Source organism: Aulonocara stuartgranti, assembly GCF_965226115.1.
Source record: "Aulonocara stuartgranti genome assembly, chromosome: 6".
In the NCBI taxonomy this organism is placed as follows: domain Eukaryota; kingdom Metazoa; phylum Chordata; class Actinopteri; order Cichliformes; family Cichlidae; genus Aulonocara; species Aulonocara stuartgranti.
In genome coordinates, this window is record NC_138944.1 from 22,916,569 (window position 1) to 22,935,627 (window position 19,059).

General features: G+C 38.7%; 3 protein-coding genes across 4 annotated transcripts; 1 reads left to right on the forward strand and 2 right to left on the reverse strand.

The window, feature by feature from the left end:
• Positions 1-892: 892 nt before the first annotated feature.
• On the reverse strand, positions 893-2,427 carry scpp9 (secretory calcium-binding phosphoprotein 9). Its single transcript, XM_082537872.1, has 8 exons — positions 2,154-2,427; positions 2,056-2,070; positions 1,784-1,963; positions 1,607-1,690; positions 1,460-1,525; positions 1,321-1,386; positions 1,184-1,234; positions 893-1,074 (listed from the first exon to the last, which is right to left on the reverse strand). The coding sequence occupies exons 1-8, from the start codon at positions 2,196-2,198 to the stop codon at positions 1,015-1,017; spliced, it is 567 nt and encodes a 188-aa protein (XP_082393998.1). The 5' UTR covers positions 2,199-2,427; the 3' UTR covers positions 893-1,014.
• A 2,293-nt stretch (positions 2,428-4,720) lies between these two features.
• On the forward strand, positions 4,721-18,854 carry scpp1 (secretory calcium-binding phosphoprotein 1). 2 transcript variants are annotated; one of them, XM_082537868.1, is made up of 9 exons: positions 4,721-4,796; positions 16,201-16,255; positions 16,638-16,685; positions 17,257-17,310; positions 17,426-17,452; positions 17,562-17,660; positions 17,859-17,891; positions 17,976-18,035; positions 18,135-18,854. In XM_082537868.1, the coding sequence occupies exons 2-9, from the start codon at positions 16,202-16,204 to the stop codon at positions 18,567-18,569; spliced, it is 810 nt and encodes a 269-aa protein (XP_082393994.1). In that variant the 5' UTR covers positions 4,721-4,796; position 16,201; the 3' UTR covers positions 18,570-18,854. The 2 variants fall into 2 exon arrangements, with proteins under 2 accessions (XP_082393994.1, XP_082393993.1); XM_082537867.1 differs by lacking the exon at positions 4,721-4,796 and having other exon boundaries at positions 15,436-16,255.
• On the reverse strand, positions 5,060-12,574 carry LOC309708767 (uncharacterized protein). Its single transcript, XM_082537058.1, has 11 exons — positions 12,412-12,574; positions 11,293-11,348; positions 11,114-11,179; positions 9,974-11,011; positions 9,177-9,285; positions 8,348-8,469; positions 7,746-7,866; positions 7,507-7,643; positions 7,271-7,419; positions 5,896-6,044; positions 5,060-5,636 (listed from the first exon to the last, which is right to left on the reverse strand). Exons 1-11 carry the CDS (start codon positions 12,530-12,532, stop codon positions 5,608-5,610), a joined length of 2,097 nt encoding a protein of 698 aa, XP_082393184.1. The 5' UTR covers positions 12,533-12,574; the 3' UTR covers positions 5,060-5,607.
• Positions 18,855-19,059: the final 205 nt, after the last annotated feature.

Consider the following 19,059-nt stretch of genomic DNA (forward strand, 5'->3'; position numbering starts at 1 on the left):
TGAGTGTACTCAGTGTTATGTTCACCAGCTTTCGCTTACACCAGCCATTATACTAGCCTATTTATTTATACATTGTGCTCACTAATATTTTATTACAGTTAAAGAAGTCTTCAAATATGCCTGGTGCAATCTCACATGTTAAAGTGTCCTTGGGAAAGATTCAGAACCCCAAATTTCCCGTCATGGACCCATTTCTGTGCGCACAGAATAAAAGTGGGTGTGAATATCACTTGTTTTGTAAAGAATTATATTAAAGTGCGACATAATTGCAATCCAATCCATTTGCATGGTTCAAATGGCTCCGTTTTATTCATTTGGTCACACCAGTGTGACTGTGAACAAACTTGCACAATCCTGAAAGTGAAGCAGCTTGCTTGAACTGAACCATCATCAGTTTTATGCGCACCTGTACATAATGCCAGTAACTAACACTTTTTTTATGCCACACCAGCACATCTTGTGTTCTAAGTTCTGGGAATTTGCTGATAGTGCAGAGACATAACTGTCTCTGTATGTTTGTAAAGCTGAAAAGCTGTAGGAGGAGCTGTTTGAAAGAACTTCAGAACTGCATCATGTTTGCTGTATCATGTGTGTTCACTCATTCTCCTTGACTTCAGTATATCTGTATTATCTTTATCAATGGAATTAGTGGCAAGTGGGTTGGTAGTCATTTTTGTTTTTTTGATCTTTTTAAAAAATCTTATTTTATATTATTTTTGATAACATTTTATGGATATCCGCTTCACTATCTATCTAGAGTTGTAGTTTTATGAAACATATATGTCCTTTAGATGGCAGCACAGATCCACTGATGGTCTATGGCATAAAACTCATACAAGACAAATTTTATTTAGAGTATGATTAATTTTATTAGAAAGTGAAGACACTGTAACAAACCACTTTAACAAAAGTAATCAATTTATGAATAATCACAGTAGTTTACTTTTATTGTTATAATATTCAATATTTCTTGTAGATTCAATTCAAAGCTAATGTTAGAGTAATGGTGTCAGCTTAAATATCCTTGTTGCAGGGTGCTGCTGTTGGTGATGCAGAAGGAGCGGAAGAAGGAATCTGAGAAAATAAGAGAAAAAAATAGTAATTTTTCTAGCAGAATATGGTTTTTACAAACTGTGAGTAACTTTTTAAAAAACTTTTTATGGTTTATTTTGCGCAGTCTCACCTGAGTGTCCACAGTACTCTTCACGGTGTTTTCCGCTTTTATAATCTGGCGCTGTGGAGTCACATAGCAACATTTATCCAGTGTAGTTTTCATTCATATTGCACAGCCTTTGAGACAAAAGATTCATTGTTTCCTACCCTGAATCTTCCGAGAGGATCAGGCTGAACTGGAAGCTGCTGTGGAGCAGCACCAGCAGGGTTCCCCTAAACAAAAACAGGAAATGTTACATTTCTGCAAACAATAACCACTGACACACTGAAGGTAAAGGTTGATTACCATCGCAGGTTGCTGAGGAGCATTCATTGGTGCCATTTGGGGTACTCCCATGAAAGGAACCTGGTACTAGAGAAGCAAGACAGATGATGCTCTTAAACCTGCAACAAGTTGTGTTGTTAACACCACAACAGTAAGTGCCTCACTAACCGCATTGACTGCAGGGACAGCAGGGAAAGGGTACACATTGCCGACCTGAGCTGGAACGACAAAAGCAGGAACTCGAGGAACAAACTGTGAGAAGGAAAAATAAGTGTTACTTAGATTCACTGCAAAATATCGGTGAAAAGTCACATTGTCGCTCAAACTTAAATCCAGTGGACTGACCTGAGCAAACTGGGGCTGCCCTATAACGCCTGCTCCACCGCCAGCAACAATGGGTGGATTCAGACCACCAACCAGCATCCCGGGGTTTGCTCCATTTAAGAGTCCTCCATTTAAGAGTCCTCCATTTAAGAGTCCTCCATTCAACATCCCTGCATTCATAGCTGCCAGCAGCCTTGCAGTCTGCTTGGAGCAGGAAAAAGACTTATTGCCTGTGGCCTAATCTCGATTATTGTGCAAAGTATGCATACATCCATAGTCTGACTGTAACTTACCTTGCCTGCATTGACCTGAAATAAATTTAGATGAGATATACACATTAGTATAGATATATACACATATGGATAGATGGATAGATAGATTGACTACTCACATAGCTGAGGGTTGCTACAAATGCTGCGAAGAGAAAAAGCTTCATTTTGCACCTTGAATCGTGTAAAAACACACAGACCTTGTACGTTTTTGCTCTGGCTTCAACTGTTATGTGCCCAGAAAGCTGACAGTAACTCTCTGTTTCAAAGACGCCTTTTATCAGTCAAAGAGATTATTATGAGCCAATTAGAGAGGAGAACACTGCCTTATTCACATGCTATATTTGTCACCTGCGTGTCATGGGAAGTTGCAATATGGCATCTATGGTTTCTCTACAATACAAGATTTAAAGAAATGTAATGCAGCAAAGTCCCTGTTTTCAAAGAAACTTCAGCCAGTTGACACACTGACATTGTTCTTGATAGAGCTGAGTGACCACAAAAAAATAACGCAGTGATTCATTGTCGCGGGAAGGGTTTCTAGAGGCTTCTGGAAGCTGACTTAAACCCAGCATGGACCTCGTCAATGTTGTGGGTTGTGGTTACAAGAGGCAAACAACTGACATCATAGTCATCAAGAGCTTTTGTAGATCACACTGTAAAAAATATGTGCATGTGTGTGTTTGTGTTCAGGCTTTACCCATTAAGCCTGAACAACAGCATAATTGCCAGAAAATTCTAATTGTTTCTTAAACTAGAGTGTTTATTGAACCTTCTTTTTATTTTGAAAGAAATAAAATATCAATTTGCATGTATGAGTTTTAATTTGTATCATTTTTTGCTGCGTCCAGCATTTTTGTGCAATTTGTTGGTCATAGTTGATGTGTTTTAAACAAAAAGAAGTACAAATTTGGGTTTAGGGATTGTGTTTTTTAAATCACGCTGATGATGTAGAGGTATCAGAACCACATGTATCTAAAAGAATACATTATAGTGTTAAATTTAATCGAACATTTCACCTTTACTGTGTCAAGCTGCATGCAGACTGTTTATGAGAAGATGTTTGTGAAAACACCCGGGCATAAATGGCATCTTGTGATTTGATTCATGTCTAGAGGTATAAATGACATGTTGCCTGCTGCTGTTTTATAATTAAAAGTTAAAATAAGTGCCTCAGACATGGCTGGGTGCCTTACTGTAATTTGTGATGACTTTATAACAGTGACAAACTTTTTATTTGCCCACCCACACGCCACACTCTCAACCAATGTACACACTCACTCACAGTGACCCTCGGGAAATCAGTTAATCATTAATAAAATTCTGAAATTTAACAAGAAAATGAAAACAGAAAGCCTATAGCTTGTTTCACGAGCACATGTTCAGAGCCATCACATACATTACTGTTTGGTTGGATGGTTACTCTGTCATATACCAAAGCCGTCTGGGAATGTTTTTCCTTTTGCTGACTCTGCAGCTGACAGCAGACCAGGTAAACACCCTCTGTGGAAGTTTGGTCTGGAGCTAATTACACACTGTCATGCAGTTACAATTAAGAAACTATTTTTTTCTGTTTTCAGTTTTAAAGGACAAAAGGTTCTCTCTAATGCAAATGCAGTTGTTCATCTGATTTATATTATTTTAGGTACTGTTTTTTTTTTCCAAAAGAAAACAAGCTGTGCCAGGAATTTCATGCTGATGTGACGGATTTATAGTTTTCAAATGTTCAAGAGAGACCATCTGGAAGTAGCTTGAAGCTGTGTATTGTAAACAGAAGGCTGTGTGTATTTTTATCAGCCTCTTATATGAAAATAACAGCCATCAGATGGAGGCACACCCATGACCCTGCTGAATTTATTCAGTGTTTTGTTCAAGACAGACTTGACAGATTTGTTTTGTGCAATAGGAGTTCAATCATTTATTGGTCATTAGTTACAGTGATCTACAACAGTAAAGTGTCAACAGGTATTAAGGAGAACCACAATCAGTGTTTAGCAATGAATCTGTGAAAAATGCTTCATCTCATTCCACTAGCTTCTCCTCAGTATCTACCCCAGAGCATTCTTCCTCATCTTCAGCTGGCGTAGTCTTCATCACCGGAGACTGCGTCCTCCTGAGGCGAGCTGCGACTGACCGTCGAAACCTCAGCTTGCCGCTCGGCTTTGCAGCACCAACAACACCGCCCAAGGGTTGTGGGTTATTTTGCCCGACTGCTGACATCAGCTGCACTTGGCCAGGGGTCAACATGACACTCTGAGGCCCTCCGCCGACATTTCTCTGTGGCAGCACTGCAAACAGCCCACCTCCAGCTTGCTGCGTCCCTGGCCCTTGCAGATTCATGGTGGCTCCTCCTGCCTGGCCCATGAGAAAAGCTCCACCTTGTGGGAGAACTGCAACTGGAATTAGTTGTTGTGGTGGAGCCTGACCTACAGGGTTCCCAAGTGGCTGGATAAACAAAGTATTACCAACTTGGACTACTTGTGCCACAAAGGGCTGACCAGTCAGTGGAACCCCATTTTGAGCCCCAGCGTTTGCACCGTTGGCAGCTCCTGGTCCTCCATTGTTCTTCACTCCCCTATTGGCAAGTGCCTCAGCACTCCCTGAAGACACACCACTCTCCACCACGAGGGCCAGGCTCTGAAAGATAACCCACAGCATGCAGTACATGTTTTAGCTCAGTGCAAGCAGCAGATGATCAGCAGGTGAAGCGCCGCTTCTTTCTTTACTTATATAGAAGGCGTCAGACTCGGCGATCACCAGAAAAGGTCCAATCAGAATGCTTTATCTCATAAAAACGAGATGCCGTAATCATCATGACCAAGCAGCAGGTTATTTTTTGCTTTGTCGCCTTACAGCAGGCCATTATTTAGGATCAAGCGGCAAACCAAAATCATCTACCAGTGACTTGCATTCTTAAAAACCATTGTTGAAGAGCTATTCATCTCATGAAGTAACACAAACACACGCAAAAAAGAAAAGGAATGAAGAAAAGATATCAGAACATGAAATGATATTTACCAGAGTCTTTTTGTAGGAGACTTTATTTCAGCACAAACATCAATAAGCAACAGAGTTTACTGAAATATTCTGAAATTGTGAATTTCTTTGCTGTTTATTGCCTTTAGTTAGCAGTGTAAGGAAACATAATATATGAGGACAAACATGTACACATTTGCTACTAAGTTAGCCAATACAGGTGCTATTTTACATTTGCTAGTATCAAACAGGAATCTGCAATTGTCTGCTACTAATTGTGGTACTACCTGGCACTGTGTACTGCACAATGTTTTTTCTACCATCAAGCTGCAATAACTTTGCCCCAGTTTGGAATGCATTGTAGTAAAGATTTTGAACACAGCCAGCAAAAAAATAACTACTTCTTTCTTCTAATAGACGGTTCTAGCAGCTCAGTCTAAATTACAGATCAGTGATTTAAATGTCCATGCTTAGCCTTACACAAAGCTTTGTTTATAGCGGGAGGTAACATGGGTTTGTTTCATCTGTACTTGTCAGAGCGTGTACTGTATCATTTTGAATAGACAGAACTTCAACAGCCAGATGTTCAAGCTACAACACTCAGAAAAGCAGGTTGGCATCCATGTCCTCTGCAGAGAGACAAGTTACAAAGAGTTAGAGTTTGCATTTAAATGATCAACTAACAGTACCAGAAAACATCAAATTCTGAACATATTTTAGAGCAAGATGCTGGGTTTTCATCTTAAATCTTGGAAGATATATTCAGATTGGAGCATCACATTTCTGAAACCTCTACTATCTATGCAATTATATAGGCCTTGACCATGAACGTACTACATCATTTATGGGAAGGTTTCTCACAAATATAAGAAACGATGAACCTCTCACCATTCCTGATATCAAAACAGGTGATCCACTCCTTAAATGATACCAGTTTGTCTTTGTCAGCATCGCACTCCTGAAAGAAGCGAGAGGTGCAGTGCTCCATTGGCACCAGGGGGACCCTGAGAGGGGCCAGCTCTGAGTGGGACAAAAACCTGTAGAGGAAAAAGAAATGTTTTTGATCACTGTGAGTAAACAGAGTGCGCAGGATGACTACGTGTTTTCCTAACATACTAGTTATTGTTATTGTTGTTACAGGTCATTGAAGCCTTTAGACCAAAAATCGTTTGTTGGTCCTTGTTCTGGACTGAAAACTAAAGGACACCACTACATTTGAGATCTGTGCATGAAACCTTTAAAGAGCAGCTCACAACATATTTTTATAAGCTTGCTTTTAAAATGTGTTTTAATAGTTGGGTTTTTGTTTGTTGATTGTTCTTGTGAAGCACTTTGCTATTCTTATCAAGACAGGTGCTATATGAATACTTTTGATTTGCTTTTGCTTACTTGTTACAGTTATTTTTGCCTATTCAATTTTTCCTCAGAAGTCAATGTGCCATATAATTGCATTAGCAATAAATTTAATAACGCTCTATATTAACAGTTGCTGCAGCTCCTGAAGCATTTGAATTTTCGGAATGTGGAAATTTCAACATCGCTTGAAAAAACTAACCGCTAGCAACGTCCCTCTCATCAGTAGGCTAAGTGATTTTTAGCCAATTACAAGTTGAATCTGGTAGTTGGGGTTGTTAGCTAAGATACCGTCATTAAGAAGCAGTACAACTAATGTGTCTATGCAAGCTAATTTGTGATGTGCACCACTGGCCCGGCCATTAATTTTTTAATGCACCTTCTCAGATTAATTCACTGCGTGTCGTGCCCAGGGCTGGACTGGGACAAAAAAACAGCCCGGGCATTTTGACTAGAGACCGGCCCACCAGGTATTATAGGAAAAGCCATAAAGCCTTTGAATGAAAACAAACGCTGGCCAGTCCAGCTATGGTCGTGCCATCAGTTAACCCTTCCCAGGGTTGCCGACCCCTGGAGTAGGGGTTTACACATTCACCTGACATGTTCAAGGTCTCTGGTTAGAGACCATGAAGAGGCGCAAATACCCTTTGGTGTTGAAACAGGAAGGGTATCTGGTGGAAAAAGCTGCCAAATCAAGTGGTGCTATCTGTGGGGACCCCGTGTGAAAAGGGAGCAGCCAAAAGAAGCGTCTTCTTATCACTTTGTGATTAAGGATGTGTTTTTTACAGTCTGTCAGTCATCTGTGACATATATATCTTTCCATATTGTTCTATAACCAATAACTCCCCTAACTAGCTAGCTTTTTTTTTAAAGAAGATACTATATGCAAAACCAGTGTATAAAAATGTACCTATCAGATGGGTGCTGGTCCAGCTGAGCAAACTGCCAGTGTACTGGGTAGATGTACATGTTATAGTTCTTCTCAAAGTCCTGTGCGAGAAGCTCAACAGAGTGATTGCCTGCATGAAGGCGCCTCTCACTCTCAAAGATTTTCTTCACCTGAAGAATACAGGAGACCACACTTTGGCTGGTTTCAGTCACTTAAACACAGTAGTTGTAAAGAGCTGTTGGAGTAGTAAGCCTTACTCTGAAACGCTGTTTAGGAGTGAGGAAGCCAGGAGTTATGGAGTCATGTTCGTAGAGCTGGAGCAGCACGTTTTTGAGCCAATCTCTCATTCGTAGAGGAAACTGCACCCGCTCATTGTCCACACATGGAGGTATCACTGAGACAGAGAGGACAGAAAAAAAGCATCAGATGTTTTAATTAGTTCTTTCTTCACCATACTAAATTATACAGTTTGTACAGTGTTTAAATACAGTCTCACATTTGCATGGCCCAGTGTAGTCTAGGTGAAGTCTGTGTCCTTTCTTAGTGCCCTCTAAGTTGCATTTAGTAGCAAAGAGTTCACATGATGTGTCATACGTTTTGTTGTCTGTCCCACAAACCTAAACAAAAACAAAAGTGTTTAAATAAATGAAGAGAGAAGATCAACTTTTAGCCACTGTCCTCGAAGAGTTTATGCAGGCAGGACTTGTGAGGAAAGGAAGACACAATACAAAGATAAAATTCCATATTTGTGGCTTACAGCTCACCTTCAGCCTACTATCAGACCCTTGACCTTCTCACAAAAAGCAATCTGGGTCAAATAATATGAAAAGAATACCTGCTGGCTCACCATAACAGGCAGGGTAGTTAGAGCTAATATTAAAACAAAAGTGTTCTCTGCTTTGTCTTTCAATTAAGTCAAAATGCCCACAATGACATCTGTACTTTTTCCTTTTTCTCCTCAATAAACAATATGAAAGCTTCACAAGGCTGCTGCAGACAAGTGTGTCACAACCACAGAGCATCACATAAAACGTATGAGCATAAATGAATAACAATATGTAAGTGTGACATTTCTTTTATAGGCATCAACATACTTACATAGTCAAACTCATTCACACTGGGAGGGCACTCTGACGGTTCTTGACACACACACCCTGGCTTATTGTCCGCATCAAGTTTGCATGTTTTTCCACGTTTGCAGCGGAAGTTTTCACATGGATCTTTAAGAAAACACAAACACCGGTTGGATCTCTGACCCATATTTCACCTGATTTCTAGAAACAGTGAGATAAATTACTTATTTTCCTAGCTTGTTTTAAAGTTTTTCTTGCAATAGAGCCCAGTACGCTACAATAAGCTCACATCATCCTCTACATTCCTTTAGTATAGAGTTGGTATAGCGATTAAATTCGACTTGATCTCTCTTATTCACTTTTAAGCCTGCAGAGCTGTGTTTTGGTAGTGACTGTGAAGCAGAGAGGCACTATTCATGCGGAAGTTTAAGCAAAATGATTCAGTCAGCAGATTCCCCATGTGAGACTATTCGGATGGTGTATTAGTCAGTATATAGTGAATGCTGCTGCTGACCAGACACTCAGCAGTTCTATACTGTAAGAATAACACGTTATATGAACGATAACGTTAAATTTAAAACAATGTTAAACTTCCTTGAAGTGGAGCCTTTCACCAGCCTGTATTATTTACATTTATTTCTAGTCTTGTGTTAAATTAGAGATGTTGATAATTCCTTTTATCTTTATCTTATCATGATAAAGATAAAATATCATATCATCTTTTGCTTACATAACTGTCAACTTACAGAAAGTATCTGGCTTTATTATTAATGGACCTAGAAATACCAGTAATCATGTCACAGAAGGCTAAGGAGGAAGCCTTCAACAGAAACAATCAACAGAAAAAAAATAACCAGTAGGGGTTTCTGGGAGTTGTATGTCTCCGCCAAGAGAGGGCCTGGACCTTGGGTACAGTTCGGCTGCGGCTCTTATCTGCACCGGATTCACACCAACTAAAGGACCCTGGGAAAGTACAAAAAGACGTGTAAAGGCAGACTCATGCATGTATAAAATCCTTCTCCTTTTCCTCCTTCTAGTACTAATAATATTAGTAATAACGTGAAGGTACTATAGAAAGAGAAAAAACAAAGGTCAAGTTGCCCCAATGAAAACTGCAATATCAGCTTTTTTGTAAACTTTGGGCTGATTAGTGCTGCTAAATGTTGCCAATGCTGTCAAAGGTTAGCCGTAAACTTGCAGAGAGCTTTAAAAGCCTTAAACTTGCAAGTGAAATCTTTTTTTTACTTGCACTGCACTGATGTCTAGCAGGCTAATTAGCTGGGTCAGTTTCACAAATGAAAAAAAGCCCACTGACAGGGAGATGTATCTCCTTTAACCACTTCAAGATATACACAGGTGATTTGTAGATGCAGTGTGCAGGGCAGATTATGTCCTCTGTTACCTCCTTACCAAGGAAATTACTCCAGCTTAAACTCAATGATTAATTTTAACTATCAGTTCTTAAAACATTTTCACTGTGGGCTGATTTTAAAATGCCACCAAGAGGGTTTGAGTCTAAACTTGTCTTCCTCTCTTTCTCTTTCCCTGCTTTCCTGTCTTTCTATCTTTATCCAATGATGCCTGAACGGCCAAAATAATAATAATGATAATCTACTATAAAGAAAGAAAATATAGGTAATATAAGCATTACCCATTTTCCTGCCCTTCTCCTCTTTGTCTTTTGGTCTGTATTGTCAGTGCTGCTGCTCTCAGACTCAGGATCCTGTCGGCCCTCTTCTTGTCCGGGTTGTGTTTCCTCCCTGTCCGGAGAGTGCTTCCTTGACCTTTGGTTTTTCTTTTGCTTCCTCGTTTTTGCCTTAGTGTGACTTGCACCCACATTCTTACTCTTCTCTTCCTCCTTTCCAGATAGAGTGGCTCTCAATTCAAGCTCTGCATCGCCCTTTGGTTCTGGATGATCCACATTTGCTTCAGGTTCTTTCTTGGCGCTTACGTCTTGGTCTGAGGAATCTTTGTCCTGTGTCTGATCAGACACCTCCTCGCTGTGTGCTGCCTCTGTGTTTTGCATGCCAGGTTCATAGTCATCAGCGATATTGGCCATTTCTTTCCCACTGGTTTCTTTCTCTCTGATGTCTGTTTTTGAAGTAGGCTTGGTGTCATCAGAGTGGGTTTTGTCGTTAGCTGACGCAGTCTGTAGAGGTTGTAGGAGGCTACTATCAGCAGCATAGTCCAGATTGACTGGAATCACTGATTCTGTGCTGCCATCTTCCTCTAGCAGTGCTTCAGTAGGCTCTTCCTTCCTTTCTGAATGAGTCATCTTCTGCACCTTCTCCTCTATCACATCCTCCACACTGTCTTCTTTCACTTCTTCCTCATCCAGCAAATGTTTCTTTGTCTCTGAATTCTCATCCAACTTCTCCTGATCCTCAGCGACCTCAACCACCTCGCTAGACTCAACCTTGGCTTTGTCAGCTTCTACTTCTTCCTCCTCCAGCTCTCTTACTTCAGCTTCATCTTCCTCTTCAGCCTCTTTCGTCAGGAGGTCTACCAGTTCTTCTTCACTCAACAGAACTGCAGTGCTTTTCTCTCGCTTTTCAGCCCTCTCTCCATCTTCCTTGTTAGCGTTGTCTTCGGAACTCAGTTCCTCGTCTTCCTGCTCCTGGCTGCTGGCCTCAAATGTGACTAGAGTGGGTAAGATCTTTGGCTTATTGGCTTCCACTGTGATAGCATCCTGAAGCAGGAGAAAAGGAAAAATATTTATCGACTGTATAAAATGACACGATACATTTAGTATTAGAATTTAAAACTCTAGATGAAGAAGATGTTACTCTACCTTTTCTTTGGTTGTGTGCAAACTCTTATGCAACCCATGATGTTTTCCATGAGGTTTACTTTTCACCTGAAGATAATAAGAAACATCTGTAATATTTATTGTATGGTGAACACATTATCATATTGTCTTTGATCATTTTTACTCATTGATTTATGAAGAAGAATATCTTTACTACTCACAGAAAGAGCAAATGTTGCTGCCAGTAAGCAAAGGAATACTAAGCAGGCCTTCATACCTGTAAGATCAAAGTGAATCATTTAAACCTTGGATAAATTGTCTAAAAATGGATAACATGTAAGTTTTTAGATTTTGAAACCACTACAGAATTGAATATTTCAGAAAAATATTACACTAAAGGCTAAAAAGCTGTTCATAAGCTATCAATACATTCTACTCTGGCTTTTTCACAACAAAGATGTGAACTTGGCACATCTTTCAAAGTGGAAACAACTGAATGCATCTGTATGCTGCCAGCACATTCATGACGAGCAGAGCTGTGGGCCCAGCCTCCACTATCGCCAAGGTTACAGGCCTCTGATATGCACCTCGCTCTCAAAAGTCACATTGGGAGCTAAAGTAAACACCAGAAGCTACCAGACTGGAAAAATTTGACTAAGTCCACAAACTTTTTGTGTGTCTGGAGCCCAACGACAAAGATATTAATGGGTCTGTCTGGTAAAATAGCTCTCAGCACAGTTCTGAGATGTGAAAGTAATGCTGGGGAGAAGGTGTACACACCAAAGCGATAAATTAGTCTTTATACTTTGAATAATTTAAAAGTTACCAAAGACACTATTATAACTACTCTATTACATGATTGCTCCATCTTTAATAAAAATTAATAGACATTATAAAAACATTTAGATATGATATTTCTCTAAATTATATGCACCAAATTAGTACTTCCAAATATGGAGCACATATTAAATAGTGCTACCACTTTCTGCAAAAGTATAAAAGCATCGCCATCAATAGCTCACCAGCATAAAGCTGTGGCCCTAAGTAATCAAGCCAGCAGTCGCACATACAGCAAGCAATAGTTTAAATGCAGTAACTAGTTAGTGAACAAGATGAATGTCAAACGCACATTACTGTTTTGCTATATATAAATGGAGTTGCAAAGCACTATTAATTCCAGCTATTTTATTGGTTCTTTTATTGCTGTAATTTCAATATGTGTGTCTGAAACGGGTCTGTCTTGTAAAGAAGACATTGAGCCTCAGTAGAACTAACTGTATAAATAAAGGTAAAATAAATGAGAAATGAAACTCTGTGTGTCACAGAAATTAGGATTTTACCTGAGGCTGGCAGTCGCAAGAAAAAGTATCCCGCAAAAACAGCAGCGTGCCTGTGCTGAACCTGTGAAGATGTCCTTTTGTATTCAAGACAGTGCACAGTCTGTCCACACAAACTAAGCATTCAACACACACACACACACACACACATACAGTTTTTTTTTCCAGGGTTTAGGATGCCACTGCTAACTTTGGGAGGGCCTTTGGGAAACAGAGATAAAGAGAGGCGGACAAAGGGATCCCACTCCCACACTGAGCTTCTGTTGGGCGATATACTTCAAAAAAAAAAATAGCATGTCTGTTTCCCAAAAAATGAAAATAAGTTTAAAAAAGAACGCTCCAGGGTTCATAACAGATTTTGACAGGTTTCATTTTTGTTACTGAAGATAATTTGCATGCATGTATAGAGGAGTTCAGGAGAGTGGGCAACAGAGTCGACAGCCATCTGTTAAACACTACTCTGTTATGGTTTGGGCAGCATTTCAGCCAGTGGTGTTGGGGATCTTGTAAAAATTTATTTATTTACAAGCACAGAAAAGTGCTGTCAGATTTTTGATCTACCATCCAGTACAATCTGGTTCATTTGTCAGCAAATGATCCCAAAAGCACTACTGCAGTAAAAGCATATCTGTATAGAAAAACATGCTGTAGAACACTGGACATATGGATTGTTCTCCCCAGAACCCAGACCTCAACATTACTGAAGCAGTGTGAGCTCATCCTGACAGAGAACAGAACAAAAGGCAGCCAACATCAAATAAAGAGCTTTGAATGTTCTTCATGAAGCCTGGAGTACTATTCCCAAAGACTGCTTAAAGAAATGACAAGAAAGGTTGTCTAAGAGAGTTTAGGCTCTTTTGAGGAATAAAGAGGGTCAAACCAAATATTGACTTTAAAGCTTTTTAGAATTGTACAGACTCTGTTTTTGCAATGATTTTATCATCTACTGAAAAGCAGCACCAGTACAGGGCTTGGCATGATGCTGATCCTGAGAGAAGGGCTTCATATTCATATGTGTCCTGTCAGTAATGTTTCTTTGTTTGTCAGCTGTATTCATCCTTGATGACATCAGCCAACAGAAAACTCATTATCAAACTCAAACTTCAGATTTCCATATCAGTTAGACAGAAAACCTCAAATCCCTGGTGAATAGACTCAATTAACCAGGGGTGGGGAACTCCAGGCCTTGAGGGCCGATGACCTGCAGGTTTTAGATGTGTCCTTGATCCAACACAGCTGATTTAAACGGCTAAATGACCTCCTCAGCATGTCTTAAAGTTCTCCAGAGGCCTGGTAATAAATTAATCATTTGATTCAGGTGTCTTGACCCAGGGTGATATCTAAAACCTGCAGGACACCGGCCCTTGAGGCCTAGAATCCCCCACCCCTGCAATAAACAAACACGCTTGTTCAGATGTGTAGTATTTCTTCGTTGACACATTTTTGTGTATTACACCGCTATAAAAATAATGAATTCAATTTTATTTATATAGATGTAAATCAAATCAAATGTTTACTTTCAGTTGAATATTTCAGCAATTATTGGAGCATTCATTGTGCTTTCTATTGAATGGATTTTGCACACTTTTGGGTATGCTGTGGAAACAATTGGATTATTTAACAAACAAGTATAAGTGTAACAAAAAATGTACCCCTGATAATGGATGGATAAGCCTCATAATGAACATAATTTCTGGTTACTGTTGTTTGTGAAAATTTGAAAAAGTACTATGGGCAGGTTGTTTATGGCAGAATGAACCCAGTCCAAACCAAAATGACCACATTGTTTTAGGACAGAAACAATACATACTTTTGGCCACTAGATGTCACAAAAACTAAAGTCTGTACTCTTAAAGCGGCTAAGAAACTGCAGTATAATGAGGGTAAATGATGAGAGTAGCAAGGACATGACAAAATCGCTCAAAAACTGCCGTTTTACCTTAATTGATTGATATTCAAAGAATCAACACACCAGCTTTAAACACAAGCCTCTTGATTGAAAAAATACACTGCTTTGTAACACTGTTCATCAAAGCTGGGAAGTACAAGCTTTGATTTATATTACACAATGTTGTAAATCAATCAGTCAATTCCACAAGGCATTGATGGAAATATGCTATCTTATTTTATACAATGCAGAGTAAAAAAAATACACGATGTGGCATCAATCATGGTGTTGTTTTTAGTAAAATCATATTTCACTATTCATCACTAACTTGTATTGTTTTCCCTTAATTAGCAACTAATTCAAACATATTTAGGCAAAAAAAAAATAGAAGAAAATGATTACACTGCACGCAGTCTCAAGGATCACACTGGTGATGCACCAGTCTGACAAATGCCTAGTTTCATTAAGAATATTAATACCACAGATGCATCCAACGCCTGTCTGACAAAGATAATTACATTATTAAACCTTAAGTAACGTTAAGGTGAACGTGCAGACACTGTTGACTGTCTGCGTATCACAACAAGCATCAATCATCTCCTCCTCCACTCCTACCCTGTGGTTTTGGTGGAGAGCGCTGGACTGGTGAACATTCAGTCTAATTACAGGTTTCTTTTGCTTAGCTGAAATCCAAAGTGAGGTTAAACAAGGAATTCTGTAAGCTTATTTTGGGCCTGGCCATATAAGTATATCCAGGAAGCGATTATATACCACAGGATGGAAATATATATAGAAGCCTTTACTTGTACATACTGTACATGCTTAATGTTCCAAAAACACAATTTCCAATAACATCGTTTAGCAGTGAAGGCAAAATATGGTTTGTTTTTGTTTTAATAGACTGAATTAATATTGTACTTTGTCACAGTGTGCGTGTATATGTGTGGGCGTGTGTGTGTATCTGAAGTTAATCCATTTATGTGAAGTTTTTATAAAAGGCAGTGTTTAATTTTCTCAATTTAAACCAACCTTATATTGAAAACTTTATAGCCCTCGCACTTGTACTACTTGTAACCTGTTCCATGTAATCCATCATCTGACAAAAACAAAATTCCAAATAGAAAGGGAAGGAGGGGAAAAGGAAAAGAAAAAAAAGTTTCACCGGAAACAAGCATGAAACTGTCTAGCCCTCTTTTCCTCTCTGAGTGGGTGAGTTTATTTTTTCAACAGGCCACAAACCCTATAGTTTAGCGAGCTAAATTATATTTCACTAAAGACGTGAGAGGGGGTGTAGGAAATTTTGTGACTGGATAAAAGAGCACACAGTATCTATGTGTGTGTGTGTGTGTACAATCATCATCACGCCACTGTGTGTTTTCTGAACTCCCTCTCCGGAACAAATACACCTTCGCATGACGACAAAAAAGACACATCCGGAAGGAAGTGATGCAATCACCTTAAATGAGAATACTTATATACAGTAGTCCTGGGAGTTCCCTCCAGCATATCCACACATCGTGATTTTACTTCAACTGCAAGCTTCCATTCGAGGTTCAGGACAGACTCTGGATTCTCCTGTTTGCTGCCTTATAGACTAAACGAGGAGCACCAGCTGCATCTTTTTTTATTATCTCTGAAACTGAGGTAGAGTAAATGATTATGTAGTATTATTATTATTACTTTTGATCACAACTCTTACTTTAGTGATCACAACTTTGAAAGTTTTGAATTGTCAGTTTGGTTTGTAGTAACTTAACATCTAGAAGTTTAAACCCAAGAGCAAATGGATGTGACCCTATTTTGGGGGGAGTTTCTTTTGCTAATGCACCATAGTAGTTACTCTTACACTGAACTGAACTTAATGAGAATAATAATTACATACTTTTTTTTTTTTTTTTTAACAGAATGAAGGTTCCCATCATTACATTTTGCCTGATTGGAGCAGTCTTTTCCAACCCGGTAAGTATGAAAGCAGAAAACAAAAATCAATTATTAAAAAGGTCTCAATTTTGAAAGATTTTTTCACCGTAATTTTTTTTTTACATAACTTTCAGATAGACGAAATATTCTCCCATCTTCCATGCTGTGTATTTTTGTTTATTTGAAAGTATTACTGGGTTCAAGGACACAGTTACAACAAAAATAATAATAATACTAGGTACAAATAAGCATAATATTACTTGCTATTAGTAAAATAACAGGTGACATGGAACTAAAGCATGTCATAACCATATGTATTTTTAGAAATAATAATAATAATAATAATAATAATAATAATAATAATAATAATAATAATAAAGTGTCCATTAAATAACCATCTGTTCCATTTTCATTCTGACAGATTTTACACACTGTTGTTTCAGTATCAAGCGAGGTTGCATCAAACTCAGTAAGTAGCATTTTCAAAACACAAATCATTTTTTAATATTTTTTCCCAAATGCTAAATCACAGTTGTATTAGACCTTGTTTCTGGTACTAGGAAAGAGAGAGAAAAAAGAAAGCAAATAATTCCATAATAATTCAAAGTTTAACTTAATAATTTAAAATTTCAAGTTTTGTTTTTATTTATAGATGTTTAAATTAGCAAGTTTAAATTTGGCAATGATTTTCTTTTCATATATTTGAGCTTCTGTACGTTTGAGTATATTTCAGGAACTATACATAAACTACTAAACTATATAGTATGCCTCCAGTAAAGCTGAATTCCTTGAAGACAGTCAGCAGGAAAAGCTAACAATGGGTGTGGGTACTGGAAGTCTCTCTAGACCTCAAGATGATTCCCATTTCAGAAACTATTGTTTACTATACTTTATGTCTGCTTCCATTCCGGCAGTAATAGCTTGCCCAAGCAAGGGTTGACAAGAATGAAATCTAAATGAATGATGATTGTTGATGCGGCAGTTAAAGCATATAATTAAAATACATTTTTCTCTGTGCTTACTTTGTTTTGTTTACCCAGACTGAAAGTGTGTCTGTTTCACAATCGTCTGAAAATGACACCTCAGAGCTTCAGGTAATGTGTACATTTATTTCAGTAATGAGTAAATGGTTATTTTTCATGACTCTTTCCATCACATTTGATTGCTGAGTTTCATCCACATGACTCTTTGTTCCTGTCTGTGTTGCAGAGCACAGAGGAAAACACCTCAAATCAGGTGAGTTATTTTGGTTCTGAAATGTCTTCAGAAAACCTTCATCCTAACACACAGATCAAAATCATTTTTCTGTTTACTGAAAATGTCTCTGTTTTTTTTTTTTATACAGAGCTCAGAGTCAGAATCATTAGAATCCACAGACAACACATTGGAGGACACATCAGAGGACACTTCAGAGGACACTTCAGAGGACACATCAGAGGACACGGTGGGTCCTATTAGCAATCCGTGTAATATTTTACTGTTATCCTTCAACAAGGTTGCTATTTCCATTTCATAATCTTTAAAGCATTAGCAAATTGTTAGGATTTCTGGGTGTAACCTTGGATATCAGATGATACAAATGAATAAACCTGGAATAAATCTGATATTTGCATCCTTAAATGGGTTTCATTTCCACAAACAGACTTCAGAAGAGAGTGACAGTCAGTCGGATGAGGTAAGATGAAGTAAAACAACTTCTTTTACTTAGTGTATTATGTGTAGTACAGAATTACACTGTTTCTTCACCTCTGTTCCACAGATGGACTCCATGCTTGACACCAAAGATGATAGTATGGGCAGTGAAGAGAATGTCAGAAAGGTGCGATAAATCTTTTACGTTATCAAATTATTTCATTTAACCTGCTTAAGTAGAGGTTACAGTTAGTTAACACAGTGCTCTCTTTATTCACCGCTTTAGAGCTGGGTGCGAGTGTTTACAAATACAGTGAAAGCCCTTAGCGCAGAGGACAGCAATGAGCTGCCCGACACAAACCTGCTGGTGAACCCCACAGACAGCAGTGACAGCACCAGTGACAGCATAGAAACCACAACTGCCACCAATGACAGCAATGAAAGCAAAGACAGCTCCAGCAGCGAGAGCAGTGAGAGCAACGAGAGCAACGAGACCAAAGACAGCAGCGACAGCAGTGACACCAGCATGAGTACAGAGGACAGCAATGCCAGCGACAGCACCGAGCTGAAACAACTGAAAGCCAGGGACTGTGTGAATGGCACTCAGAGCTGCGAAAGTGAGGAGCGTTTCTTCCAGAGTGTAGGAGATGATGCTCATTTCTCAGTGGATAATCTGATGGTGCCAGATGAGGATGACAGGGAGTTAATGCTGCGAAGATGATGACATGCTCTTGTGCAGCCTCTCATTTCCCTCTATGAACTCTAGCACTATGACTAGCCTGAACACTTCAGGATGATAGATTTTGTTTTATAGATTGCTTTATGTTTATAATGACATAATGCTACATGCAGCTGATTTTTGTGTGAAAATTATCGAGGTGATATTATCCCAAGTGTTTACTTTGTTTTTATAATAATAAATAAATAATATAATCATGGATTTGGGGCTTGTGGTGTGTTGGCATACCATTTTAATCAAGGATTTATCCATCATGCAATTTTATAACAGGCCAATACATAAAACTGTACTCTCTACTTTTTAAAATATTTAGAAAATTATAGTAAAATACATATAATAACTGCCTTGCAAATTCATATTTTGCATGCACATTATGTAGCTTTTAAAATTACTAGAGATGGCACGATACCACTTTTTAATGTCCGATACCGATTCCGATATCATAAATTTGGATATCTGCCGATACCAATAT